The 16,352-nt window shown below is 37.4% G+C and overlaps 1 protein-coding gene across 1 annotated transcript in view; it reads left to right on the forward strand.

The window, feature by feature from the left end:
* LOC126370701 (ankyrin repeat domain-containing protein 29-like) overlaps positions 1–16,352 on the forward strand; it is an 80,961-nt gene that overhangs the window by 19,988 nt on the left and 44,621 nt on the right. Inside the window, exons 2-5 of the mRNA XM_050015712.1 lie at positions 2,620–2,745; positions 11,543–11,641; positions 12,265–12,363; positions 13,871–14,068. Coding sequence (XP_049871669.1) covers positions 2,620–2,745; positions 11,543–11,641; positions 12,265–12,363; positions 13,871–14,068 — 522 coding nt within the window. The remainder of the gene's footprint in view (positions 1–2,619; positions 2,746–11,542; positions 11,642–12,264; positions 12,364–13,870; positions 14,069–16,352) is intronic.

The following is a 16,352-nucleotide window of genomic DNA, read 5'->3' on the forward strand; positions in this document are numbered from 1 at the left end:
TTTTTGTCTATTAATAAAATACATAGCATAATGGTGCTAATTCCTGCAGATGCCATTTAATTTTATTTAAAGGTATACCTGTCATTTTCTTATCCGTTGAAAAAGTAAGGGACAGGTAATCGACAGGCATAAAATTTATGGAATACACGTCAATTTTAAGCAGAATTCTAAAACAGCCGTCTAAAAATTTTACATCGGCCAATAACCCGACAGAGTTAAGTAGACAGCACGTCAAACAAATTACATACCGGCGAGATGCCTATTTTATTCGCCCGGGTTACTTATTCATTCGTTTTAAAATTAACTTGTTGACAATCATCCGTCCCATTCCTTTTCGGCGGATAAGAAAATGACGGGTATAACTTAAAATAAAAATTAGGAGGTGTCTGCAGGAATCAGGGTCATTGTCAGGTTGTGTAGCAAGTTTGTATATTCACTGAATGTTATTCCCTAAAAATTGGCTATACAATCGCATGTCCATGCGATATCTGATCGCGCTGTGAGCAAGGTCCCTATAATGCCTCCTTGAGTCGTCATTCATCTATGGAAGCAGGCAAAACACGCTTCACTTACTTTGTATAAGCTCCTTCTCAACTGATATCGATGAAACATTCCCCTTTTGTATTGGACTTTCATAATTTATTGTTCTTATTTTGAATATCTTTGTAACCTTCAATGAGAATTATTTTTTAATTATTTTCTTTTCGTAATAAACCACAAACTTGTGTTTTTATTGTGTCTTACGTAGTAGGTTCACTAAATTATTAAACAGGGTAGCCGCACGGTTTTGCCTACGCCTTTCCCCAAGACGATAAAAAAGTAAGAAAAAATATTATCAAACGGGTCTCGATGGGTTATGGACCAGACTTGGTTTAGGCCTTCTATGAATTTTATAACTAAAAATAAATTAATAAATATAACACATGACTTGGCTGTATTATGGGCTATGATCCCTTTGCCTGTCCTATGGACAAAATAACCAAAAAATAAACCTACCTAAAGACCTTAAACTGAGGTGTAAAGTCATAGAAAATAGAAATAATAAACGGTCAATAAATTGTCGCCTTATAATGAAAAACACTTAAACGCCATTTTGAAAAATCACATTCACAAGTTTTGTTAAAAATCTCGGAAAATACGTTCAATCCAGAAAAAAATTGTGGTGTTAATTTTGAAATGAAATTAATAATTGAAAGAAATCGAGGTTTTGTTGAATAAAATCATAGCTCTTACGTAGTTTTCACTATAAAGTATTTCATTACTTTATAGTGAAAACCGGACCCGGTTACGTATTTTTCACTACGAAGTGACGAAATAGGATCACGAACAATTCAAAAGGCAACATCAACAAGCACATTGTGCCCAGAGCACTATGCTCCACTAGTTCTATGCTCCCACAGACGCTATGTAAATGGACCACCTGGCCTTTGATGTATGAATAAAACATGATGTTTGCGGAAAACTCGAAAATAGACCACATTTCATGCGCAGGCAAAAAGCTGAATGCAGTTTAACACACATTTAGAATTGAATTTGAATTTAAATTGTACACGTGAAACAAAAGAGCGTTGAATATGGGAAACATTTTGCCATAGGCCATACAATAATAGGTAAGCGCAACTGATTAATCAACCGCATACAATTTTAATTGAACTGCATTAAATTACGCTGCGCTAGTAAATTTAATTTCAAAAGATAATAATTATGTTTAATTAAATGTACTGAAATATTTTGGTGGAATAAAACGCTCACTGTCATTTAGCGATAACTCATCAACTGAAATTGGTAGTCAGCACCACGCCTTACTGAAATCTGACACAAAGAAACTATTCACGATGTAGGTCTGGGTTCGATTCCCGAAGAGGAGTCCGTCGAAAATCACTTTCTGAGACTGCCCTTTGTTTGGCTAGGACTTTCTAGACTGAATCACCTGATTGACCGAAAAAAGATGATTTCGTGTTTCGCAAGGCATCCATTACCCATTATAACCCATTGTTGCCTCAAACCTGTATTGGAGCAGCGTGGTAAAGTTTACTCCAAACCCCTCCGGTTGATTTAGGGGAGGCCTGTGCCCAGGTGCGGGATACTTATAGACTATTTATGTATATAATGTTATGTAGTGGTTATGTTATAGGGTTTCGGTTCGAACCCCGGTACTGGATGAGTTGTTAATTTATCTTAAGTGCAGTTTTCACTAGCACAGTTGACTCGACCATTATAGATGATACGGCTCACCTATAACGTTGGTCTAACAGAAAGTTCGGTGAGGTGTGGGTACTTAACTCATCTTGCGATGAATGTACCTCTGACTATGTCAATGGGGTCGTGTATTAGGTTCAAGATCAATTATGAAATTCTGATTACTAAATAAAGAGAGATCTAAAACTAACCAAAAACATTTTCTTTTTTCTATTTAACTTATTTACGAATTGTAATCAAGACAAACGTAATAATAAGTCCGACATTTTATCACGATTTTCTATGGCGTTACAGTGTGCTATTTCATACTAATTATATAGTAATTTCGTGTTTTGACGTTTAGTAGAAAAGTAACTGATTTGACTAGTTGGAAATTAGGCAATTGGTTTATGGTAACATTTTAACGTGAATTGTTCATAGATGTCAGAGCCCCGATCCCGCGTGCAGCAGAACGACCTGCTCCTCCACGAGGCAGTCATCAAGAATGAACCAGCAGCTGTCAGGGAGGCGCTGCAGCGACCCACTGACGTCAACTGCAGGAATAATGTAAGTATATATCTCCTTCAGTGAAAAGTAATACAAGTCTAAAATTCATGTTTTGAGAAAATCGAGTTTATACTTAAAAATATTCTAGCTCGTGACTTATAAGGAATAATGGAACAGAAGTTAGATGTGTCCATAAGTGAAGATGGAAGGTTTCTTTTCTAATATTTAGTTATATTTAGAACCTAAACAATAAACGTAGAGAATCAAAATAAATTACATGTATCAGTAAACACTAACTTTTATACTGTGTAAATTGATACAAGTCTACTTATACCTTTTTTGCACATATAACAATACAGAAGTCATCGTTAATATATTACATCATATGAATAATAATATACTACAGTCGCCCTAATCATATCCGTTGCGAGCTTAGTCATTAACCCCCTACTCAGACTACTCAGAGAGGTGTTAAAATATGTATATCGTACACGCGCGTCTATGATGACGTCAGTACGATTGAAGACTAAAGTAAGACCGGGGGGTGAGGTAAAGCTAGCTCAACCGCTGGTAGGGAGCGGAGAGTTGCGGTATTATTCCTTATTGTATGGTATAGTTTTATCTGTCTGTCTATTGTTTGATAGCTAAGTGATATTTCCAATGAGGTTCTTAGATATTATTGAAGGATCCAGGGTCTGATAATGACCATGTGGTCATAGTAACTCTACAGTAAAATGACACAATGCCCGTGAGTTTGGGCTTATATGATTTGTCTTGATGAACACACTGACCCTAGGTGGTCGGTATTCAAGGTCTGATAATGACGCATGAAGTAAAACCCTCGTGTTTGATTTGACGAATATTCTGGTGCCGTGACTGTTGTGGTAAGCTGTAAGAAGGCTTGGGATAAGTCTTTGTAATACTATAAAATGCTGTACATACTATAAATATGTATCTGTAACTTCGTCCTCCACAAGTCCTGTGCCATCGACCATATCTTCATTAATTATAAATGGATCATCCAAGTTTAATCCTTTATGCCATTGAACCTTTGGCAACTACGTTACACAATGGAGTAATCCTTACAGCCTCTTCAAGGAAACTATCCAATATAACTAGTTATCTGTTGTACATTAATTTACTTACTTATACAAACTTTTGCTATCATTTAATTAAGCGCTTATCAAATTTTCAGCCAAGAAGTGAATGCCATGAGAAAATACTAATTTTAAATTCTTGCAATGAAAATAGTATCATTGGTGCCAGTTCGAGCAACCACCGAACAAATTTTGACTTAGTTTGACAGGACTAAAATTTTAATTAGCTCTATCCCTTTCTTGCACTTATTGTAAGTGCAGGACGGCACTCATTTAGGAGCTGTCCAGCTAAAATTGGGTTAAGTTTGTGTGCACCCAAATGGGCACCAATGTACTTATTTTATTTTATTTCATTTATATTAATACTATTAATTTTATTTTGTTTTTTGATAATTTTGGTTTTATTTCATTTTATATAATTTAATTTGTTTTTAATTTTAATAATGGAATATAATTTAATGTACTTATAATTATGGATATTAATCTGAAATAAATAATTTGAATATGAATTAAATACAAAAGCATATTTTTTCTACTTTTAAACTAAACACGACTGAACTCTGAACCAGGGCTCTGTTGTCTAAAATAAGATTTAAAGTTACGCTACCGTTATAAAATTACGGTACCAATTTCATATTGGATAATCAAATCGGTACCGTAACGGTTCAACTCCTGTTCAGAACGGATTAAGAAAGGACTAAGTAGATCGATCAAGCACTGGCTTGTTAATATTTTCAGGGATGGACTTAGTGGGAGATTTAAGAAAAAAGACAAAACAGCCACAACGTCATATCAAATATCCACTAAAACAATTACAAAAAAGCATGACGGATGTTTGTCGAAATGATCATAAGGTGGTGGTGGACGTCCTGAGATAAAAGGGCCTCACTCAGCACAAATCGCGGCGTGAACCACGACGCTGATATTATGTGGACTCTGTTGGGTGACGCACGAACATCGTGTTCCATAAACATGTGTTAATGGTGTACATACATTATAATATACAACCAAATTACTTTAATAGAATTAGAGTTTACATAAACATTAACAATGTTTTGTAACAATAAATGTATAAATAAACCCGCGCGGGCGAAGTCACGAGCGTTAAGTCCAGAATGAGTCACATCAAAAAAACCTAATATCAGTAAACATATCTGCTTCTTATGCAGGTACAATATCAATATAGTTTTTGCATGATTTTTCTTTCAATTGAAATAAGTTACTTACGGCCTCCGTGGTCCAGTGGTTGAGCGTTGGACTCACGATCCGGAGGCCGCGGGTTCGAATCCCGGTGGGGACATATCACAAAAAATCACTTTGTGATCCCTAGTTTGGTTAGGACTTTACATGCTGATCACCTGATTGTCCGAAAGTAAGATGATCCGTGTTTTGGAAGGCACGTTAAAGCGTTGGTCAAGGTTACTATATATATATTCATATAAATATATATTCATATATTCATATAAAATACATGCGAAATATAAACAGTCACAATATGACAAAGTTTTTATGACGTCTATAGTGTACATTAGTAATAGTCTTTATAGACTAGTTATAATCCTTTAGTTATTACTTTATTTATTTGGGTGATCCCGGCAAGACAAAAATTTTGTAAAGTGGTCCTTCATGAATTAAAAGTTTAGGAACACTAGCCGACTCTAATGGAATGAAATACAATGTAAAGAAAATATTTTGGAATGTAATAAAGTAGCACATACAAAGGTATAAGGATATTTATATTTGGCCTTTATTCTTGCTATAGTGTGGAGTAAAATATGCTGATCAAGGAGGTAAATTTGGGTATATAACATACATACAATCTTTATGCTACATCCCTGGCAGGGTAGGCAGTAAGGACAGACCACTAAGTGTCGTGATCCTTATAAACTTCTCCTACTTGCTCCAATTCCATACAATTTTTAATAAGTTTGAGTAAATTACCTTATATTGGTCTTCACCTAGCTTCCTCCAGCAGCAGCCGAAGCAACTCTGTTTGCATATCCGCGGCCTTGCTATTAACTTCAGCAGCTGTAGCCAGCCAGCTTGTTAACTGCTGAAACAAGTCGCTCCTCCATGTCTAGCCTCCGACTCTCTAGATCTAGTAGGTAGTAAATCGGTGATCTAGAAAAACAAAAAGATACATTTACAAGTTTCCAACAAACTATTTAAGTTGTTGAACAATGAATAGGTTCATTATGTGACTATTCTTTCTTGACTTGTTTCTTACTACTACTAGATTAATAATTTACTTACATTTCTTTCGTTATTGTTGTTATTGTATAAATTCTGAGAAGATAAAACTGTTGCATTCGGCGCGAATTCAAGTATGTCAGCTGATATAACATAACGTCATTTTTCTTTTTTTTTTTGCGTTTCATTACTTCAGTTGCAAAAGAAAAATCCGTCGTTGCATTTTCCTTTTGTTTTAAACATTTGTAAGACTTTACAAAGTGATTAACTAAAAATATTATCAATTAATAAAAATAACATACAAAATTAGTCTGTATTTTTTAATTTCATAATGATATAAAATATTAAATGTTTACCAAATGTCTCAACGGAACGCAAGACCAAAAGTCATTCGTTCAATCATGCACCCCTCTAAAATGTCTATTATTATCTGTGGATTGATTTTCATCCAGATTGCAATGAACATCGGAAATTACCCGGTACCAAACGCCGAACTTCGATTTATCTGAATCGTTTTCAAGTCGCCGAAGTTCGGCGAATTAGCCGGTAGGCCCCCTGATGTAAGTGAGTAATCGTTACATGAGCCATGTCAGGGGCCTTTGGCAGCTCAATCATAACCCTGACGCCAGGGTTGATGCGGCTGGTATTCCACCACACAACCCACACGATAGAAGACTTCGATAACGAGCAGTTTATTCTACTACTATATTCTACCTATGTAGTTTCTAGGCCATATTAATCTACGTTTTCTGAGTAAGCCCTAGGCGGTACCAATAAAATAGGCAACCCGACGACCACTCCACATTTTATCGGTGCCCTGGAGAATGTATCCCGCGAAATAAAAGTTTATAGCATCTAAAAGAATTCGCCTTTACCTTTTGTTTGCCCTCTTGTTATTTTAATACTTTTTTATTCACAACCGATAGGGTGGTAGTCTGATACGACACGAGTCATTTATAATAAACATCATAGAAGAAAAACTTGAAGGGAAGAGAGGAAGGGGTAGACCTAGGAGAACGTTTATGAAACAAATAAAAGAGAAGGTGCAGGTCGTGTCGTATCAGGAGGTGAAGGTTTTGGCGGGAAGAAGAGAGGAATGGCGATTAGTCCACCGACAAGAGCGTAGCTCTTTAATAAAGAGAGAGAGAGAGGGAGGTAGTCATTTTGCGAAAGGTATATTGTATTCCTAGTACTGTTTGGACTAGGACACCATGGTGGCGCAGCGACGTCGCGCCATCAACAAAATGTATAGGTAGCAGAGCTATAAAATTATCGATCAATTCAATAAATTTTGTCGAAATCGATAAGTTTGTTTTTTCCCTAAAATGCGTGCCACGTGATTTATTCGTATTTTGACAGAACAACATGACTTATTTGGGTTCACATATTTGCACCAATCGATATAACGACATACAATCGTCAAAATAGATAAAATAACTGTGACAAAATTTTATCACGTTACGCATGTTAGCCTTATAGGTGAAGTAACGTTTATACAACTATTTATATTATAAATTTTACCGATGCCCTAGTGAGATAGGGCCCTAAAAGTATTTTTTTGTCCTTTACCTAAGTACCCTACCAAGAACAATGTCGACATCCCATATAAGCTATCAAGCCAGCAATTTTAAAAAATAAGTTCATAGATTCCGCTATGAACTTATTATGTCACAAAATCAATACAATACTAGGTACTGCGATCGGTTAGTACCTTGTCTGTACCTTATACAACTGTAAAGTAGATACTTACCTTATTTATTTATTTAAAAAGATAGTAACAGCTTATTCTATATCTGGGGGGTTAAAATTGCCACATCGCGCATATTAGTGCAAGTAAGTGCGCAATGCAAACAAATGTCAAATAGCAATATTGCTTTCTTAGATGAATTGCTTCGATGTGACCATTTTAACCCCCTGATTTACTAATGGTAAAAAACATGTTGCAAGCCAATTACAACTATCCACGGTTTACATTTTGTAGGATTGAAGCAAGCATAGTACTAATATATTTATCCTGAATCGAATATTAAAATAAATGCGCTAGAACTGGCAGTAAAATTTACCAACTATTTGTGGACCAGTATTTCTGGCTCGGTGAGGTGTGGGTTAGAGTTCATCTTTCGATGGACATACCTTTGAGGAGCTCGGTGGCGGGCGGTAAACGCGCTCGGTCTGCGATTGTTGAAGTTAAGCAACTTTCGAAAAGGCCGGTCATAGGATGGGTGACCACAAAAAAAAAGTTTTCATCTCGAGCTCCTCCGTGCTTCGGAAGGCACGTTAAGCCGTTGGTCCCGGTTGCATTAGCAGTCGTTAATAACCACCAATCCGCACTGGGCCCGCGTGGTGGTTTAAGGCCCGATCTCCCTATCCATCCATAGGGAAGGCCCGTGCCCCTGCAGTGAGGACGTTAATGGGCTGGTGATGATGATGATGACCTTTGACTATCCCAATTAGGATAGGTAGTAGTGTGTTTATGTTTGTGTGTTTCTGGCTCCTGGCTTTAAACTGTTGGAGCCGTTACTTTCTTACCTTTCTTCGCCTTTTGTTATTTCACAGACTCTTTTTATTCAGAATCAATACGAGCATTTTCTCTAGAAGGTTCCATTGTGCCCTGGAGTTAGCTTTCTGTTTGTTCCCGTGTCGTGTAGACAAGTAAACCTTTCCAACGATCCTTCCTTTCGCCTTTTATATTTTCTTGAAAACATTTTCAGTAAAATGTCAACCCGTCTCAACTAATATAACAGAAACATGATTATGTATTCAGTTGTACAAACAATATCATCGCTTGTTTCAGGACACAATACAATGTTATGAAAGAAATGCTTCTACTATTTATTATGCGTGATTTGTTTTGGGTCTGTTATATTAAAAATCATAAACAGATTTAATAAGTATTTACTCCTATTTTGATTTCGCACAAATGATTTAAATTCGCAAAATTTTAATTTGTAAAATATACAGGGTGTTAGTGACATCGTAACGAAAACTTTGAGGGATGATTCAGACCATGATTTTGAGTTGATATCAAGTGAAATTTCCGATACGAATTTGTCCGGGCGGAGAGTTACCGTTCTATACATATTTTTTTTTTATTATAGCTGCCTGATGAGATTACGATCGAGATAGTGTCTGTCACCAAGAACGAGTGCTATACTAAGTCAGAAACCATGAAACGGGTTCAGATAAGTTTACTTATTTGCATCGTACTCCTCTCTGCTAATTTTGCTGTGCCCTCCAGGGTCCATAATGATTCTTATCATAATGTCACCTGTATCTATATTGTGGCAATAAAGTTATTGAGTATTGAGCATAATATGTCACTTTCCTATAGGTATTGAGAAAGAAAAGTGACGGTATTAATCCCTTATCAAACTCGTGCAGCTAATTGAATTAGTGGCGCGCCGCACGCCTCCCCAGAATTAAATGCGCCATTTCATAAAGATATCTTCCTCGTTTAAAATTATACGAGCGATGGGATGTTCTCCTGTCACCAGGGATCTATTTAAATCTATCGTGTGAGTTCTGATCTTCTGTCAGGGTTCTTCGTGGATCTTGAATCTTGTATCAGGGGTATCATTGAGCCACCAAAGGACCATGACATAGCCTATGTAACAACTATAAAGGGTGTTAGTGACATCGTAACGAATACTGAGCGGGATGAACCAGACATGATTCTGAGTTAATATCAAGTGGAATTTTCCGTCGCAAAATTCGAGAAGAGAAGTACATACAAGTAGATAAGGTGTCAATGATATCGTAACAAATACTGAGGGGGATGATTCAAACCATGATTCTGAATTCATATCAAATGGATTTTATTGTCGGTAAATTCATGAATCGTGTTTTTTAAATTATTAATTTCAGTTCCAAACTTTTACGGTGGAAAAATTCGACATGATATCAACTCAGAATTATGGTCTGAACCATCCCTCAAAGTTTTCGTTACGATGTCACTAAGACCCTGTATACTTAATTATGGTAACCAGGTAACCAAGGTTGCCAAGACCGACTGCTTAACATGTTTTCCGAAACACTGAATCATCTCATGTTTTGGACAATCAGGCGATTTTAGCCTATAATGTCCTGACAAGCCAGGGATAGTCTCACAAAGTGATTTTTTGTTTGATGTGTCCTACTGGGAATAGAACCCGGACTTCCAGATGGCGAGTTCGCTCTAACCATTAGACCACGAAGACAGATAGATAACATACATACATAAACTCACGCCCGTAATCCCAACTGGGGTGGGCAGAGCCACAAGTAATCAAAGACAACTTGCAGCCACTGTTGATACGAAGTCCTAAGATGGATATGATGAACCTTATGGTGATAAGGGATCAGCCTATCGCCCATAACATTAGTCCATCATGTTAGAGGACGCAATCCCTCTGTCGGTTTTTACGACATGCCCGGGAAGACAAGCAGCTGAACGATACACATAGATAACATATATAAATACAGTGATAAACGCCATCACAACAAAAGTAACTTGTAATTTTACTTGTTTCCCCAAATGTAGTTTAATTAAGAAAGTAATAAAACCCCTTTTTGCAACAAAATGAAGATCAACATCCTGTTCAGCTATTGTTAATGGAAACAAACACTTTTTTTAAGTCTACAGGTGAATAAAGCATTATGTTCTCAGTTTATGGGCGAGGTGAAACATGTTTAAGGCCAAACGTGAAAAAGGTCAAAGTTAATTGATAGAAAGTTACGGTTATTGCCTAAGTTGTGGTAATTGCGTCTTAAATCAGCCTGGAAATGTTTTCCGGGAGTCAGTTACCTGCTGGACTGGAGGAAGAAATTATCCCGTTCTCACGGGGACCGCTTATCTTTTTTATTCTTGCCGAGTCTTTTCTTGTACTTAGCTACTTTTCCTCGGCTATACAGGCTGGGAAGCTGGCCAATGAGACGTTCGACGGAAAATACATTTACTTATGTAAAAATATACCAATCCTCAGTGGAACAGCGTGGTGGAGTCTGCTCCACTCCCCTTCCGGCTGATTGAGGGGAGGCCTGTGCCTAGCAGTGGGACTATAGGCTGTTTATATTTTTACGAGAGTAACTGTGTTACCAACTGAATATTCGTAAAGATATTTTTGGGTTTGAGTTTAAATATTTGACAGGTTCGCTTTTTACAGAATACTGTTAATCTTGACCCAGACAACTTATTAGCAAAAGATATCTCAAACGAGTAATAAAATGGCAACTTAATAATTCTTCTAAACTTAATAATTTACTGGTGATTTAATAATTCTTCTTACCATAAAAGCGATTAAGTACGTAGTTTACTTAGAAACCAATTCTGTATAATTATAAGCGAACGGTCACTCACTGACTGACACGAAATTTCAGAAGCTACAATTGCTAGGAGACTTATATTTTGCATAGGGGTGCCTTTTAGGACGTAGATGCTCACTGAGACGGGATTTTGCGAAATTCAACCACTAAGAGGGTAAAAAGGGGTGGCAAAGTTTGTATGAAACTTCTATAGTTTTAATACCAGGCTTTCATGCGAACGAAGTCGCAGAAACAGCTGGTATGTTTATAATTGTTATATTTTGTTGCAGTACGGCAGAGCACCAATCCACTGGGCAGCGAGTAGGGGAAACGTGGAAATTATAAAACTGCTTATCGACGCCAAATGCGATATAGAAGCAGCTGATAAAGTAAGTATACTTATAATATTTCCATACGTGACACTATGTCATAAAGTTCATATTACATCACAGTTATTCGACTCAGAATACCAGAGTCGCAGAAATTCACGAACAACGGTCCGATGTAAAGTCGCTGACCCATAAAACATACAGTGACATTGAAGCGGAGTACTATATTATGCAGGGTTCCAGTGAGTTTTACCCAATAGTATGAAGTGAAATCGCATGAATGACAAGCTCCGAATGAATCACGGTGAAATATTCTATGCTAATTTAACCAGCTTCATAGAGCAACTCTGGTCTCCGGTTGACCGGAGAGTGAATATGTGTATTCCAGAATACTTTTACATGGAAACGTTTTATGTAAGTAGCACAAAGATTTATTTATTATTAAGTCGTCAAAACGACTGTGTGTAAACGATTGTAAGTAAACATAACCAAAACAATAATCTAAAGACATAAATATAACGACGAACAAAACTAACACAAAAATGTGTTCCAAATAGTAAAACAAACTTAGTAGTTTTCCCTTTTCCTAGATGTAAACAGCTGTTTCGAGTACTAGGCGAGCATAGCGATAAGGAGCTTACTGCTACACGCTGGTATCAAATGACCTTGTACTTGACCTGCAGTTCGGAATGCGGCCACTACTGATGGCGGCGTGGCACGGCCATCTAGAGGCGGTGAAGACACTCGTACGCGCTGGCGCTTGTCTCGCAGCTACTAACAAGGTATGTACTCCTGGTACTTCAATTTATAATGTGCACAAAACCACGCTAATTTTTAATTGTATTTTTACTTTTATTTATATTTTACAACTAACGGTACAGAAAACGCTTTAATATGTATATCCTGTTTAAGGCTGCTAACCTATAAATTCACGCCTATTTCCCACTGGGGTAAGCAGAGACTATGGAATCTACTTGTTTACTTAAGTCCCACTCACACTAATGAAACCGAATAAATTTATTTATTTATTTTCCGAAATAAATAAATGAAATAAGCATCTATCGTCCAAGAACATTATGACCTTCTTTCAAGAATATACCGTCCAATTTGATAAGGGAATGTGTCTCATAATTTATTAACTAACTTTTGGTTAAAACTTTGGTTGCCAACCGACACTTGAAACGGGATGTTCGTACGGTCGACATTAATAACTTAGCGATACAGGATGTAATCCCCCTGAAATAACTCGCACGTGTTTATGGTACCTACCTACAAACTCGATCACTTGCGGTTCGAATTTCAAATTTGAATTACGCGAACTTACCTACCTCTATATTTTATTTTGCCCTAGTACTTTATCCCGTTTCTTCCGATTTCCACTAATGTAACCTGAAATAAGACCGATTTTCTTACAGAAGCTTTCTTCCGATTTAAACAAAATCCATTTTTTTTCTCGTAGTACAAGATTTCCTCATGAAGTTTTCCTTCAGCATTAAGGACGGCACTAATTTAAGAGCTGTGAAACTAATAAATATATTAAGTCCGCGCGTCATTTTATAAAAAAATAGGTACAACGAGCAACGTTTTGAACGAACTCTAGTCCAATTTTGTATTTTCAAAAGTACTTAGAGTCATTCATAAAAATAACTATTTTTATTGAAAAAGTAAATTAAAAAAACTTAAATATTCACTTCAGTCATTAAAACTAAACCATAACCACATTTCCTCTTGAAAATTGTCGCTGTTTTCGCAATGACATAATATTTTATGTGTATTGTATCTCTTCTTAACTACTCAATCCTTACTTTGTAATTCTCCAGTCCCAAAACACTGGAACCAATTTAAAAAATCGGAGTCTGTTTTTTTTTTTTCATAAATAAAGAGAGCTTTATGGGTGGTCCGGTGGGTGCAGGGTAGAAAAAAACGACTTCGCCGTAATACCATAAGTACGTACGACTAAATAAATGGGTAGAACTAGAAATACAAGAAACACATTGAAAGTATATATACTAGGCTAACATAGTTGCTAGTAGTGTTCACAATATCGTGCCTCAGTATTTGCAGGATAACAAGGAATATCTCGTGCACGAGTACTAAGCGGAGCATGAATGGGCAATGAAGCCAGCGAGGTACGACGGAAGCACCGGCTCGTAAATCTTGTTTAGTTATGCTAGCCTGGTACCTCCGTTGGAAAACTTCGATTTTCAAATACACATTCCATTGATAGCCTTTCGTTTTAGTTTTGCCTTTGTAAGTAAATATTATTTCATTATACTAATTCCCGAACAGAAACACAACGACATACTGCAGTGCGCGTGCGCGCGAGGCTCCCTCGATGTTGCCGACTACGCCATCACGCTCGGAGCCAAGGTGCAGGGCTGCGACGCCGCGGGAGACGCCCCACTGGCGCTGGCTGCCAGAGCTGGTCATACACCTGTTGTCGATCTACTGCTTGAAAAGGGAGCTTACATCGACGCCGTCAATAAGGTAACGTCTTAATTTTCAAAAATACCAAGAAAGTCTACTTTTAATTATCACGTGCTCAACGGCGAAGGAAAACTTTGTGAGGAAACCCACATTCCCGAGAAATGCATTTTCGAAGGTATGTGACCTAACCTGTATTGGGCTGGTTGTCTTTTCGCGGGTTGGAAGGTCAAACAGGCAGTCGCTTCTGTAAAAGACCGGACCTGACAAATCTTCAGGTTAGGTAAGCAGACCCTTAGAGACGGGATAATGCTGGGGAGATGATGATGATGACCAAGAAAGTCTACTTTACAGGTAATGTCCCGATACCCAGTGTGACATTAAAGATCAATTATTATCATTGGTCTGTTTCCATAAGGGCGCGAACTAGGGGATTAAAAAGGCCACATATAAGTAATTCATCTAAAAAGCCATATTGCAATTTCCGCGTAGAGTAGTGAGCAATGTCAACAAATATCATACATACCTAAAGAGCCTATATACGTCCCAATGCTGGCCACAGGGGGGTTAAAATGGCCACATCGAAGCAATTCATCTAAGAAAGCAATATTGCAATTTGACATTTGCGCATATATAAGTAAGTGCGCAATGCAATCAACCCAGGTCTCCCCACAATCAACCGGAGGGGATATAGTATACTGCAACAAATATCAAATAACAATATTTCTTTTTGATTGATAGTCGCTTGAGCGGCATTGGAGCATGCGAATCAACCAAACAAATGTCAACGTCAGACACGGTTTTCCCAGTCTGGTGAACACAGCCCTTAGAATCAATACAAAGCTACAAACACATTATATCTACTTCATTCACCCCGATTCCGTTCATGTAGACGACTTTATTCCTCTTATTTATAATGTTAAAGCCATATTTTTGTATCAAATTGACTTGCCATTATTAACTTCAAGCTTAAATGCCTCACTTATTACGTTGGTATAAAATATCAGCTCGGTGACACCTCGCCAGGTATTTATCCCCAAGATATAGTCGTGAGTTTGTTATGTAAATACCTATAAAAGCGTTTCGTTTTTAACCGACTTAAAAAGGTGGAAGTTCTAAAGTCAAGTGGTATGTTCAGTGTGTTAGGTGTCAAACGAATTGATCGAGTCCGAAATACAACACTGCGTTCAAAAACGGGAATCGCTGATGTGGAACGTAAAGCCGCCAGACTTAAATGGGATTGTACAGAGGTCGTGATAGACCTCGAAAGAGATGGCGTGACGACTTGGTCGCTTGCTGGAGGGACTGGCCGGAGTGCGCACAGGACCGCGATAAATGGAAAGAGGAAGGGGAAGCCTTTGCCCAGAAGTGGGATTTTGTAGGCTAGATTACGGTTTTAAGATTAGATTAGGTATGTTCACGTTTGAAGAATAAATGCCTAAAAACTTAGAAAAACAGCACACGTCGCTTGGCATCGCAGCTTTATCCGACAAACAAACAACCTTATTATTACAACAACCTTATCGCCACAAAGTTTCAGTTTTCATTTATATACGCCAAAGTGTGTTTCCCTCAAGACTTACTTGCCAACAAACTGTATTGAAAGCAAAAAGTTTAGCCCTTACGTAAATGAAACGGATATTTGTGTTTTGCATACCCGCCACGTTAAGTCCTTTCCACGTTATTACTTAAGTAGGTATTAATTTTAGCCTCGTAGCGTAAAACATTTCTTCCTTGTTTCTAATACGTTCCGTTAAGGTCGGAAATTCTCTGCCGGGGAACCTGTTTCTCCAAAATCTGGGACTCTTCAAGGCTAGAGAGAATAGGTAACATGTCATATTTACCACTTGGTGTCATTGTGCTGAAATGCTTGCTTCATCCCCCAAGCATTATCCTGATTTTCACAGGGTTACCTAATCTGAAGATTTGATAGGTCCGGCGTTTTACAGAAGCGACTGCCTGTTTTACCTTCCAACCCGCGAAGGGAAAACCTGCCCAATACAGGTTAGGTCACATACCTCCGAAAATGCATTTCTCGGGAATGTAGGTTACCTCACGATGTTTTCTCTCACCGCTGAACACGTGTAATCATTTATGATCCAAACATGAATCTATGCCCTATCATTGCGTTGCTTTTCAATTGCTACTGCAATTAGGGCATCTCTATGTGTTTACCATCAGGCATAGTTGAGCCAACATACTTGGCCAATATAAAAAAAATCTTTCCTAAAAAAACTTTTTTTTTTGTAATATTTAGCACATATATTATTAAATACATTTGAAGAATAAGAAGAATAAAATAAATTTAAGTTTAAACATTAATTTGTAAATAAATAAATAAATTTAG

Source organism: Pectinophora gossypiella, chromosome 11 (assembly GCF_024362695.1).
Source record: "Pectinophora gossypiella chromosome 11, ilPecGoss1.1, whole genome shotgun sequence".
Classification (NCBI taxonomy): domain Eukaryota; kingdom Metazoa; phylum Arthropoda; class Insecta; order Lepidoptera; family Gelechiidae; genus Pectinophora; species Pectinophora gossypiella.